General features: G+C 34.0%; 1 protein-coding gene across 2 annotated transcripts in view; it reads right to left on the bottom strand.

Moving 5' to 3' along the window:
- BBS9 (Bardet-Biedl syndrome 9) overlaps positions 1-14,804 on the bottom strand; it is a 453,073-nt gene that overhangs the window by 320,413 nt on the left and 117,856 nt on the right. For both annotated transcript variants that reach the window (XM_032871845.1, XM_032871835.1), the window contains exons 8-9: positions 11,910-12,093; positions 11,115-11,244 (exon numbers count right to left, since the gene is read on the bottom strand). In XM_032871845.1, coding sequence (XP_032727736.1) covers positions 11,115-11,244; positions 11,910-12,093 — 314 coding nt within the window. The remainder of the gene's footprint in view (positions 1-11,114; positions 11,245-11,909; positions 12,094-14,804) is intronic.

Below are 14,804 nucleotides of genomic sequence, written 5' to 3' on the forward strand. Positions count from 1 at the left end.
GCAAATCCTTTCCCTGTAAATAAAATACTTAAAGTAGCAATAGTGCAGTTCATAAAAGTAGTACCAAATCATAGGCAGTATGTCAGCTTTGGGGTAGTAGCCCATGGTGATAAGGATATTACAAGCACAGTTCTTGTTCAATCAATATGAAATCCAATCATTATGAAATCTAGAGATCACCTCATTAAAGATCTTGACCTCAAACAATGGAAATATATGCACACAAGTAATGATGACCATCAACAATAACGCAATTCATTTTACTCCAAAAATGCTTCAATACAAGTGACATAAACAAGTTGTCCAATTCATGGTTACTAAGGTATTAACAATAAGGGGAAGAAAAAAATAGCAAATATAATCAATTTTGTTCTTTTCTTCCCCACAACTCCTTATGTTAAGTTATAAACTATTATGTTGCATTAGCAGGCCCACCAGGCCCCAACTGAAGCCCCCATTTTATGGTAGGGGCTCTCTCACCCTATTTAACATTTGAAGTTAAAAACCCAATTTTAACCGTATGCCACTTAAGTTACAATGGGTTTCTTTAAAACTTATTTATCACTACTAGTACAGAAAAGAAAATGTTTTTTACTTTCTAAATAGAATGGAAATGTAGAACAAAACAGAAAAAAACAAAAGACAAAATATATGGGAAGAAGATGGACTTCTCAGGAAAAGATAATGGTGAAAACACTGAAATTCAATAGTTTAAACACAGTAAAATGAGCTAAATAAACTTAATTTAATTACAATGCCAAAAGCATCAGTTACAACCAAAAACACAGTGTCTAAAAACCACCAAAAGAATATATATACTACATTACAATAGGGAGATGGGAAAGTTAAGAAAATAATCATATTAATGTCAAAACCCACTATGTCAAATTTCATGAAAGCACACAAATTCTTTCACTGAACTAGAATTCAGCTATAACAAGCACTGCATGAAGTAAGACCAAGTATTAACTGGGAAGGAGGATAGTGGGATATCTAATTACTAAAGACAGTAATATTTTCTGTATAAAATCAAGAGCTCAGCCACCATTCAAGGATCATATCTTTCTAAAAAGGTTGACATTTTATTTTTAAAATTTTTAAAAAAAAAAAAAAAAAAAAAAACAGAACACTACACTGCTCAATCTCTCACTTGACCAGAATTATTTCTGGAAATTAAAAGGTACTTAGAACTGGAAAAAGGCCAATTTCTCCAAAAGAGTCCCTAAATTCAGTATTATTCCAACCCAATTACCGAACAGAATTTTCTCTGCAACTTAAAAATATGATCCTGGGACGCCTGGGTGGCTCAGTTGGTAGGACGACTGCCTTCAGCTCAGGTCATGATCCCGGGATCCAGGGATCGAGTCCCACATCGGGCTCCCAGATCCATGGGGAGTCTGCTTCTCCCTCTGACCTTCTCCTCACTCATGTTCTCTCTCACTGTCTCGCTCTCAAATAAATAAATAAAATCTTTAAAAAAAAAAAAAATGATCCTAAGGGGCACCTGGGTGGCTCAGTGGGTTAAGCCTCTGCCTTCGGCTCAGGTCATGATCCCAGGGTCCTGGGATCGAGCCCCGTATTGGGCTCTCTGCTCAGCGGGGAGCCTGCTTCCCCCTCTCTCTCTTTGCCTGCCTCTTTGCCTACTTGTGATCTCTGTCTGTCAAATAAATTATTTAAAAAAAAATGATCCTAAGATTCTTCTGAAATATTCACTATTGCAACAGCCTTCAATGCAATCTAATACCTAACTAAAATCACAATGCAGGAACTGAAAAGAGACAAAGACACAGACACAAAAATCATTAGAAAGGGGAGAAAGTGAAGAGGAGAGGAAAACAACCCCATAAATTGTAAATCCTCAATCTAAAAGAAATTTAGACTAGTTATCAGGTAGATGAAGCCAAAAAAATACTTTTAGCTCATGCCACACCCCAGCTTCACTTCATAGAGATCTCCTGAACAAAGATAGGAAGATGTTTCACTCTTTTTCTCTAATCCCAACCCCTGACTCAATCTGATTCAGAAACCCAGGTTCTACAGAAACAATAAAACTATGCAGATATCTTTTACTACTCACTTCTGACCTATGATGGAAGCGATATAATTTAACCCTACTCACCTGAGCCTTTCCCAACTATACCACTGCCCTTGCCCCCTCTATACTACCTACCTACATCCATACAGGGGTAACAAATTCTATAGAAAACTGGTTATGTAAGGGACAGATATCAGTAGTAGCACATTATATGCTCAGAGACACTATAAACATGTTTCAGAATAAGACATGCTTGGTACAAGTGCATTATGGGAATTATAGCCTGCCACTACTACACTGGGTACTCACTCATACCAAAGGTGCAAGAGGTGGGAGGCATGAAAAGGAGAAAGATTTGCCTCAGTAGACTAAAAAAAAATCTCCAATGGTACAGACTAAGAAGAGCAAAACCAATGCCGTAAAAGCTTAAACCAATGATTAAAAACACAAAACTCAGACACTCTCCCCCCACCAAAAACAAAAAAACAAAAAACAGAAAAAAAAAAATGACACAGAATGAAAATTATGAGAAAGAAGATGGCATATATAAGGAACAGAAAATAAACAGCCACCCAAAAGATACTAGCTTCCCTGAAGAACAAGAACATCAACCAGATCTGAAAGAATAATCAAAGATGAAACATAAGGAAGCTTTCTTTAGCTGCTAAACAAATGGCTTAAACAGATTACATGCACTATACTCCCAACTAAATTAAGAAAAACAGTATTAGATAAATATATGGTGGCAAACGTGACACTTACAGAAAAAATGAAAAACATTCTTAAGCAATCAGACATAAAAAACTAGTTACTCATAATATAACAAAAATCAAGTTGGCCATAATTCTCTCCCTAGCAATGATAAACATTAACTGATAAAGAAATTACTTCTAATCAAAAATGGCACAGCAGAACTCAAAATTCACTAAAAACAGCAGAAAGCATGAAAATAACAACCACCCACCCACCCCCCAAAAAAGGAAAGTTGAACAAGGAAATAACTACAATCACAATTAACAAACTTTGGAGATACCTATGTTCTGCCAAACATATTAAATTGTGGCCCACAATAAAAGAGTGTGTCAAGAGCTGGCACATGCTCCTCAGACTTCAAGCAGAATAGAGAGTCAGGTCCAGGCTAGCATAAAATGATCTAAACACACAGGTGGGATGCAGGACATGCAACATCAGAAAACCACAGTGGAAATAAAAGATGTATTTCTCCATCAGTTAGCTTCCTAACCAATGAAAATAAGAAAACAAGCAGCAGCCACTAATTCTTAGTACCAAGGGCCTGTGAGTGGGGGTCAAGGAGGATTCCTGTTATACCAACCAACCTTTTAAACCCTGAAAACTGAGGGAAATAGGTTCCCAGGGCAAAGGAAAAAATAAACAGAGTGAGAAGGTAAAAAGACTCAGGTGGTCTGAGCTCCTAAGTCTCTCCCTTCATTTCCCACACGATTCTTCAACAAATTACTATCACCATTTTTAAAATGATTAATAACTGCAGAGTAATTGACAGGGGACTGATGTGTAGAAATTGCAAATAAAGTAAAAGAGGTAAAGAAAGAAAACCATGAAGGAAACAGAAACTTAAGCAAAAGGCTAAAAATATCCATACCAAGAGTTTCCTAAGGAAACAAAAGGAGAAATCAAATAGTTGACACTGTATCAATGAATTATCAACATGATTTTTTTTATTTAAAAAGCTCAAGCAAGGGGCACTGGGTGGCTCAGTTGGTCAGAGGCCTGTCTTCGGCTCAGGTCACAGTCCCAGGGTCCTGGGATCAAGCCCCAGGACGGGCAACCTGCTCAGCAGGGAGTCTGCTTCTCCCTCTGCCCTTCTCCCTGCTCATGCTCTTGCTCTCTCTCTCTCTCTCTCTCTCTCTCAAATAAATAAATAAAATCTTTAAAAAATGATATTAAGAAAACTAAACTACTGGGTGTTATATGCAATTGATGAATTATTGAATTCTATGTCTGAAACTAATGATGTACTATAAGTTGGCTAATTGAATTTAGATTAAAAAAAAAAACTAGTAGAGCAGAACCAATATTCAAAGCTATAATGGAAGAATATTTTCCTGAAATGAATAAAAACTTGAATCTTAATGTCAGAACAAATGGACAATAATGTTAATTAATTAATTAATTTTAAAGGTCTTTAAGGATTTAAAAGATAAGTTAGATATGAGACAGGCAAAAAAAGTTAATTCATTCAATAAGAAATTTTACAAATAAATTATGTCAGCCTCAGACCTTCCCACAGCAACTGTCAACACCAAATGGAATGTCCATTTCTGAGGGAAGCTAAGAAAACCTTCAAGTATAATAGCAATAAACAACTCTCAAGAATACAAGAAGACTTAGAGGCTTTCCTCAAGACTACTGGATGATTAAATTCAACTAACCAAGACGTGAATCAAGATAATTCATAAACAATAAAAACAAACTGGTGGTAAACTCTGAGTTCATTTAGATATGGATAGGATGAAAGGACTGGGAAAATTGTGATTACTAAGACTTATGTAAATATTTTAAACTTTGACAAAATTAATAATAAGATACAATAAAAGAATTTGACAAAAAGAGAGGAAGAAGAAAGCAGTAAGTATGCTGCTTTCCATATCTTCAATAACAGACTTAACAGACACTGCCAAACACTGAAGTGCAGCTTTAAAAAACTGAAAATATCTGTTGTAACAAATTACCAACATAAACTTCTTGCTTAAAACAAACAAACAAAAAAAAGTTGTGGGGCGCCTGGGTGGCTCAGCTGTTAAGCGGCTGCCTTCAGCTCAGGTCATGATCCTTGGGTCTTGGGATCGAGTCCCACATCTGGCTGCCTGCTCAGTGGGAAGCCTGCTTCTCCCTCTCCCACTCCCCCTGCTTCTGTTCCCTCTCTTGCAGTGTCTCTCTCTCTGTAAAATAAATAAAATCTTTAAAAAAAAAAGTTGAAAATAATAACCTTTTACCTCTTTTCTATTCTTCTTTAGAAGGGTCTTTTAGAAAGTAAAATAAATTGCTGTGAATAAACATTTACATAAAATTCATTTATTCCTTCCATTTCTTCTATTCCTTTTCTCTGTTAGAATATAATAAATTAAACTCATATTTATAAAACATTTTATTCTGGGGGCATCTGTCTGGCTCGATTGTTAGAGCACACAAATCTTGATCAAGGCCCACAATGGCATAGAGCTTACTTAAAAAAACAATAATAAAATAATAAAATAAAATAAAAATTAAAACCATATTATTCTGCTTTGGAAATTTTATTCTATGCCTAAGTTTGATCTCTATAGACAAAAAAAGCAGCTTCATGTTTAACATGTGCTAACAAATGTTAAGAGAAAACTGATGGCAGAGTTAGTTTTTATTTTTTGTTATCTTACTTGCAGTTTTAAATACTGCTTGAGTTTTAAATAATGCAGTTCTATGCTTTTTATAGAAATCACAAGATTATTCTTTTCCACAAAAGTTATTTTTAAAAAAATAAAGAAACAACATCAATAAAGTCTAAGGGGAAAATGTGACAATACATTTTTATCATAAAATATTAACACCCTATACCAGAACATTAAATTGACCTATTAAGAGTTTAAGTGAAATCAGTAAGTTAAAAAATTATAATTTGTATTATAAAAAGAGTCACAACATTTAATAGATGAGGAAAAATAACAAAAATTAGTATAGGTCCAGATAAAAAGTGAATACAAATTTTAAAACATTCTCAAGAAAAGGACTAGTAGAGTTTAACAATAATAATTTATAGTTAATACCTATGTAACAATACCTTATGTTACCATAGCAAAGAGCAAATGTTAACAAAGTCTTTGTGGGTGTAGGGGGTGATATGTATGAGAACAAGCTCAGGCATACAAGGGTACACGCCTGTGTGTGGAGGTGGTACAGGGAGTGGGAAAACAGGATAGGAGAAAGATACAGTGTATTAAACCCTTTGCCTATCACAGGGGGAAAGATTCCTTTCATTTTCAGATTATAGCAAAATGAAAAAGTAAACACTAATCAAAATTTAAAAAGAGATATATATGTGTATGTACCATCCAATACCTGGGGGATCCAAGGACAGAGAATACCCAACTCACACAGAGTTGGAAAGCAAAGGAAATACTATTGAAAGTACAGAGTACTTTCAATACAAATATATAGATTATAACAATTGTAAATGGGTCAATTAAAGGGAAATGATCTTCAAAATGGGTTTAAAAATCCAATCAAATTTTCTTTTTACAAGAGATGCATTCAAAATAAAATTACAGATTAAAGAAATCACAGTCAGGGGCGCCTGGGTGGCTCAGTGGGTTAAAGCCTCTGCCTTCGGCTCAGGTCATGGTCTCAGTGTCCTAGGATCGAGTCCCGTTTTGGGTTCTCTGCTCAGCAGCAAGCCTGCTTCCCCCTCTCTCTCTGCCTACCTCTCTGACTACTTGTGATCTCTGTCTGTCAAATAAATAAATAAAATCTTTTTTTAAAAAAAGAAAGCAAGAAAGCACAGACAACAGCAAACTGTATTCAAAGCAAATAAAACAAAAAAAAAAAAAGCAAACAAAGAAATATTAAGTGAGAACACAAAAAGGGAAATTTTGTATTGAGAAATCTTTTAAAACCACCAAAATTGTAAAATATCATACACATAAGCTGAATATATAGAACTAGACTATATAAACCAAAATGCTAAGCTAGTCAACAAAAAAATGACAAAAAAAATGAGAGATTAACATTCCACTCCTGAACTACAACAGATTAATAGAGGAAAATACCAAAAAGAATGCAGAAGTTCTAAAATCATAATTTATGCTCTACCTTAATTCCAGAAATATTTACAAATTTTATATGTACCATTAAGCCACAAAGGAAATCCTTAAACACACAACATAGGAAAAATTATATATTGAGGTCCATGTTCCCTTTCTATACACACACACAAGAAAGAAAAATTAACAGCAAAAGTTAAACTTAAAAATAAATCAGTCTGAAATTTGAAAACTCTCCTAATAAATTTATCTTCAAAGAAATAATAGCCTTCCGTCTATGACTTTCAATTGTTTCATATTTTTAAAAAGGTATTTCAACTGAAAGCTCTTCGAAGATCTTTTTAGCCATTCCTCCCCCCCTGACATGCACAGATCACAATGATTTTTGCATATTTACTAAGCATATACAATATATTCAGCTTTCTGGCTGATTATTCAGTATAACATTCAAAAGTAGAAAGGGTCCCTAACATTAAAGGAACATGTGATTGAGTTGAGGAGTTAGGAAAATCAAACAGCAATCACCAACATAAGAGAAATACAAAAATTCAGAGAAAGAGGAAACCAGAGGAGAGAGGGAAGGCTTATTTACGTGACTTGAGTTAGGACTGGAAGATAAAAGAAACTGGAAAATCCAGAGAAGAATGGGGAAAACATTCTGGTCAAGAACACTACATTGAGGGCGCCTGGGTGGCTCGATGGGTTAAAGCCTCTGCCTTCGGCTCAGGTCATGATCCCAGGGTCCTGGGATCGAACCCTGCATCAGGCTCTCTGCTCAGTGGGGAGCCTGCTTCCTCCTCTCTCTCTGCCTGCCTTTCCCCCTACTTGTGATCTCTTCTTGTCAAATAAATAAATAAAATCTTTAAAAAAAAAAAAAAGAACACTACATCGATGAAGGTTAAAGAATGAAACTGTTAAAATACTGACAGTTACAGTAAGTTACTATAGTAAATAGAGCCTAGGAAGAAAAACACTGAAGTACGAGACCAATTGTTTATCCTAAAAAACAAGCTGCAGTAAGATTTTAAAGCACAAAGGCTGTGGTTGCCAGCTGAAGTTTGGAAAGGTTTTTATCACTCTGAACATCCATTCAGACTTCCACTTTGAGGTATATTTCATATCTCTAGAGAGAATAACATTACCGATAAATGATTATCTTTGTTTGCCATTTGGGAAACTGACCACAACAGAGGTTAAGACACTGGCCAGGCTTGCACAGCTACTTCATGCAATTAGAAGAAAACAATAGTAGCTGAGAATTTAAAGAACATTATCACATTCATGCTCTTCTTATTCTGTAAACTACAAACTATACACTTATTTCACATTCCCATAGTTTAACACAAAAAAATTAAAATAAACTAAAAAAAAATAATCTCTGTAATCAAAAATGCCGTTTACCCTGAAAAAAGAGAAAGGAACACAGACAGATTTAGAATTGGTTTATAATAAACAAGGTAGAGGACTTGTACTGCCAAATAAATGGGGGTGGGAGGAAATAAAGCATCTTAGTTTCTGAGCAAAATGCTGTTATTAAGTATAATTGCATCAACTTGATCCAAATCCAGTATTTCTTATTCACTGAAAAGAAACATATTCAAATAGCAGCAATTTCCTCTACAAATAAACACATTCATCCAAAGAAGTTCAACCAAAAAAGTTTAACTCTAAAGGTAATAAAAAGCAGAAGCAAGGGGCGCCTGGGTGGCTCAGTGGGTTAAAGCCTCTGCTTTCGGCTCAGGTCATGATCCCAGGGTCCTGGGATGGAGCCCCACATTGGGCTCTGCTCCACGGAGAGCCTGCTTCCTCCTCTCTCTCCCTGCCTGCCTCTCTTGCCTACTTGTAATCTCTGTCTGTCAAATAAATAAATAAAATCTTTAAAAAAAAAAAAGTAGAAGCAAAATTATTTCACTGCTTCTAATTTCAAATGATAACTTCTAAACATAAATACACTATAGGTAAGTCAATAATAATCACTTTTAAAATTCTAATACAAACTACAATGAAATTCTTTTAGTCGAACTCTATACTTTTATATACTAAAGTACATAAAAATAAGAAAATTTTTCCAATGAAATTAAAAGTTACTTCTATATATTAATTAACTGTATAAATCATTAATGGCAATATTTACATTTAACTGTTTATAATTATGATGTTGAGAAAGCTATGAGAAGAAATAGGAAGTTTCATTTACAAATGCCTAAGTTTAGAAGTAACAGACTATTTGTGAATATAAGCATCTTGATGCACCCTGCACGGAAATTTGGTTCTTTACTCCTAACAATTTCAGTTATTTCTGGACCCTTAACTCATAAGATGCATCTGAACTGAAACCATACATCAACCATAAATATCTGCTCAGAAACTACATCTTTGAGCTTCCCTGAGTACAGTGACTCCTGAAATAGGTATGTCCCATGTAAGTAATATATGGTTAAATAAGTATTTCAATTAAGTGGCCTCAGTAAGATCGTTCTATCCATTACTCTCCTCTGCCCCACATACACACAAAAACTACAATGACTTTTTTAGTATTTAAACTTCAGGGGCATGTGGACTATAAGCCAAGATGGGCCGCATACCCACCAGTGTGAATCTGTCTTCTTGCACCTGAGCAGTCACTTGGGAGGCCAAAGAGAACAGCTCTCAGATGGATATATGGACTGCTGCAAGAATTACTCTCCCAGAAGAGAAATACTTGACATTGCCCTCCTGGCGAGATGTTTTCTCTGTTGTAAACCCTTCTAAGTAAATCTGATTTAAAATCTCTGTTGAATCTAATTGTTTGGTTGAACTTAAAAGACTATCTGGTGGCTGTTGTAAAAGTCAATCTCAAAATTTTGTATTTTTCTCCAGATATAAAATAACTACAATTTGTGTTAAGTGCGTAGCAATTACATGATGGCATTTCCTCGAATAACATGAGAAAGCAACTTATTTTTAAAATATTCAATGTTTTCAAAATGGTGTTTCTATTTTTATAATATTCAGGCTTCAGATTAACCATTAATGCAAATATGAATACCCTTCATTTAGCTTCAACAATATACACATCTAATCTCTTAACTTGGGGGAATTAGTCATACTGATCAGATACTATAGTTACCACTGAAGAATTCTATACATGGTTTTTAAATTTCAATAAAATCAGGGTGCCTGGGTGGCTCAGTTGGTTAAGTGGCTGCTTTCAGCTCAGGTCATGATTCCAGGGTCCTGGATCAGAGCCCCATGTTGGGCTCCCTGCTCAGCGGACAGCCTGCTTCTCCCTCTCCCCCTGCCTGCTGCTCTGCCTACTTGTACTCTCTATCTCTGTGTCAAATAAATAAAACTCTAAATAAATAAATTTCAATAAAATTTTATAAATAAGCAAAACTGACTAGATCTAGGGAATCTATAAAGCTTTATAGAAAGTTGTGTTTCTAAGGGGATCTGGCTACTCGGTCAGTGGAGTGTGCTGACAACTGGTTTTAGGGTTGTGAGTTCAAGCCCCACTTTGAGTGTAGCAATTATTTAAAAATAAATTCTTTAAAAAAGAAAGAAAGAAAGTTGTGTTTCTACATATTTACTGGGATCTTCAATCCCTAAACATAATCTGAGATGCTAAAGGTTTGTCAGGATCTTGCCATCTATACTGACAACCTAGAAAAATTACAGTTATGTCTCATTTCTCTTATTTTGGATAATTAAGGTATGAATTTAATCTTCATTTTAAAGGAAAATTGACCCTTTTTAAAATCTGAACTGTCTTAAATACATAATCATTAGCAATCCTGCACCACAGGACATAATAAGGTCTGAAACAAGTTTTGATGTGTAATAGTCTCATGTCTAACAATAAGTGACCTCTAAGTGGAACCCATCAAATGCTTGAAGAAATCCTTTCCTATTTTAAAGAAAATAATCTACCGGGTAAGCCATTTTCTTTAAATCTTTGATTTACAAAGGACATTTCACTAGAAATACTAAATTAAAATGATTGAGGGGATTAAGGAGTATACTTGTCATGATGAGCACTGAGTGATGTATAGAACTATTGAATCATTATACTGTACACCTGAAACATATTATAACACCATATTTTAATTATCTGGGAATTAAAATAAAATAAAAATGATTGATAGAGCCTACGTAAGGCCTTTTTATATCCTTTTCCAATAAAAGTTATATTTTAAATTATTTCCATTGTTGACATTCACACTACAATGTCACTTGTTATTCCTAGTAAAATCACTTGTTATTGTTTCATAAAACTTCTACAGAATTCCTAGACTAAGATCCTAAAAAAAAGTTAAATAACTTACTGTACACAGCCCACTCTTACTGCTACAGGAATGTGGGGAAGCTGAGTGGCCCACTTCAATGTCACATCCTGATAAATATGCAACATGTTATTATGGTTTCCAATCAAAGTATTTATTGTTCCTTCAGAAACTGTACATTCAATATAGAAAAGAGGATAATAAGAAAACAGTTATTTGCAATAGTATATCACTTTTAAGGAATTTATGATACAAACTAATTCTAACATTTTGATGTAAAAGCATAAAGTAATAAGGTATTTATTTTATTTTAAGTAATAAAATAGTATTTTTCAACATCAAGCACAAATATCAAAAACTAAAAAATAATTTTACAGACTTGGGAACTATAAGTAGATAGTAGTCAACATTTTTGCATTTCATCAACAAAGCATAAATTTCATTAATGTTTAACACAGTTAGCTAATAGTTTTTACTGGGCACTGGCTACAGATAAGTCATTCCAATAGGCATTACTATGCTCCTTTCTGCTTATAAAAGAGTCTGGTGTTCTTTTACAAATATCTTGAACTGTCCTATTTTGGAAAGCATAAATGTATACCTGAGGCCAATTCTCCAAGACATTCTGTGCAAAGTAAAATGACTGACAAAACCAAATGTGTGCTTTATATCAAACTTGTATTCGAACTTTAAAAGTTAAAATTTCCATTACATGTTCTGTAAAAAACTATTTTCCTAGATGTTTAAAATATATGTGTGTGAATATATGGCTTTTCCTGATGTATATAACGTAGCCTTGACATATGGAAAAGATAAAAGAAAAATCCTTCTACACACCTGAGCAATACGGGAGAAAACAACTTGGGCTACAATCAAGTTTCTTCATGAATCGAATCTGTCCATTATCCTTAAGGCAAAAAAAGTTTCTTTCACCAAGAACAAAAACAGAAGATGCTGACTGATTAAAAGAGACAATACATATATCAAGTGCTTGCTCTCCAATGTTTAGAGTCCAATCCACCTACAAAGGAAAACTTAAAATCAATTTAGTTGCTAAAAACAAATAATTTCAGTCACTTTCATATCAATACAATTAAGAAACTGTTTTACAACAAAGCAAACATAAAATTGGCTAGTCTTCATTCACTTCTTTTTTGTGTGTGATGTCCAGATTTCTGATATTTTACACACTCTAGTAGGTTTTGTCCATCTTTTACCAGATGATATAAGCTCTTTAGTGCTTCAAAATTACTCATGCATTTACAGAATAGAGCAGGAAAAAAAAATACTCATATAAACTTAAACAAGGAGGTATAAGACTTTACAATAAAACTATAAAACATTGATAAACTGGAAAACACTAATAAGTGGAAAGATATGCTATGTACATCACTTAGAATGATTACTAGTATTAAAATGACCATACTACCCAAAGTGATCTACAGTTTCAAATCTCTATCAAAATTCCAATGGCATTTTTCACAGAAATATACCAAAAATCCTAAGATTTATACAGAACCACAAAAGACTCCAAATAGCTAAAGAAATCTTGAGCAAAAAGAACAAAGCTGGAAGCATCAAATCACATGATTTTAAAATACACCACAAAGCTATACTTAGTAAGCACACTGCTGGCATTTAAAAACAAAAACAAAAACAAACAAACAAACAAAAAACCCGAGACCAAAGGAACAGAAAAGAGCTGAGAAATAAATGAAGGTCAATTGACCTTCAACAAAGGTATCAAGAACGTAAAATAAAGACAGTCTCTTTAATAAATGGTGATGGGAAAACTCGATATCCACATACAGAGGAGTGAAATTGGACCCCTATCTCATGCCATATCCAAAAATCAACTCAAAATGGACTAAAGACATATAAGACCTGAATCTGTAAAACTACTAGAAAGAAAAATAAGGAAAAGATTTTTGTCTTTCGTTTGGGCAATGATTTTTCGGATATGACCTCAAAAGCACTGGCAACAACAGTAAAAATAGACAAAAGGGGTTCCATCAAACTAAGAAGTCCCTGCACAGCAAAGGAAACAATTAACAGAGTAAAGAAATAATCTGTGGAATGGGAGAAAATACTTGCAAACCACCTATCCAATAAGGGGTTAATATTTAAAAATACATAAGGAACTAAACTCAACAGCAAGAAAATAGCCTGATTTAAAAATAAGCAAAAAACTGAGCAGTTACTTCTCCAAAGATATACAAATGGCCAACAGGTATACGAAAAATGCTCAACATCACTAAATCATCAAGGAAATGCAAATCAAAACCACAATGAGATATCACCTCACACCTGTTAGAATGGTTATTATTAAAAAGACAAGAGATAACAAGTACTGGCAAGGATGTAGAAAAAAGAGAATCCTTGTGGTAGGAATGCAAATTGGTACAGCTACTATGGAAAATGGCAAGGAGGGTGCTCAAAAAATTAAAAATAGAATGACCATATGATCCAGCAATCGTACTTCTGGGCATATATTCAAAGGAAATGAAAACAGGATATTGAAAAGATATCTACATTCCCATGGTCACCACAGCATTATATGAATAGCCAAGATACAGAATCAACCAAAATGTCCACTGATGGATAAATGTATAAAGAACATTGAGATATTATATATAAAATATGCACTATATAATGTGTATAATTTAATGGAATATTATTCGGCCTTTAAAAAGAAGGAAATCCTGCCATTTGTGACAACATGAATGAACGTGGAGGGCATTATGCTAAGTGAAATAAGCCAGGCACAGAAAAACAAACACTGCATGATCTCACTTTTATGTGGAATCTAAAAAAGGTAAACTTATATAAGCAGAGAGTGGAATGGTGGTTGCCAGGGTCTGGGGGAAGAGGGAAATGAGAAGATCCTGGCCAATGGGTAGAAAATTTCAGTTACATAGAATGAATAAATTCTGGACACTTAATGTACAGTCTGGTGACTATAGTTATAATACTGTACTGTATCGTACATATACTTGAAATTCATTAAGATAAGTCTTAAATGTTAACATAAAAAAGGTAACTATGAGAGGTGATAGATGTGTTAATCCGCTTAACTGTGGTAATCATTTCACTATATATATATATATATATATATATACACACACCAAAAGATGTAGTTTACTATAAATTTATACAATTTGTATTTATCAATTATACTTCAAAAAACCTGGAGCGGGGGAAAAGGCAGGCAGAGAATTGGGTGAGAGAATGCCCTATGTAAAGTGAGCCACCTATACAAAGATCCTATGACAGAAAAGGAAGGACCATGACTTGCTCAAAAAAAATGTATATACACATAAAGAGGTTATCTGCTTCACTGAAAAATTTCCCTAAGAAAAATTTCCATATTGTGTTTACTTCATAAATCAAATTCAATAATCAGTAAAACCTAACCAATGCAGTTGTAACTATAATGTTTTAATATAAAGACAATTTAAAAATATATCCATATGTATATACAGAGCAGTTATTAAGCTGTCCCAGTAATATAGACAGGATCCTCTATACCTCAAGAGCTACCCCAGGGTAATTCCATATCTCTGGAACACGGCCAGTGTTTAAGAAATGTTTCTTAAAATAATAAAGGAATGAATATAATGAACATGCTTTTTAGAATTCAGTCCCCAATCAATTAATATTTTTAAATTTTAAAAAAAAGCAGAAAAGAGGAATAACATTGGCTGACATATACTGTATATGGCAGTCACAGTG

Source organism: Lontra canadensis, unplaced genomic scaffold (genome assembly GCF_010015895.1).
Source record: "Lontra canadensis isolate GAN:19392208 unplaced genomic scaffold, GSC_riverotter_1.0 scaffold2, whole genome shotgun sequence".
Taxonomy (NCBI): domain Eukaryota; kingdom Metazoa; phylum Chordata; class Mammalia; order Carnivora; family Mustelidae; genus Lontra; species Lontra canadensis.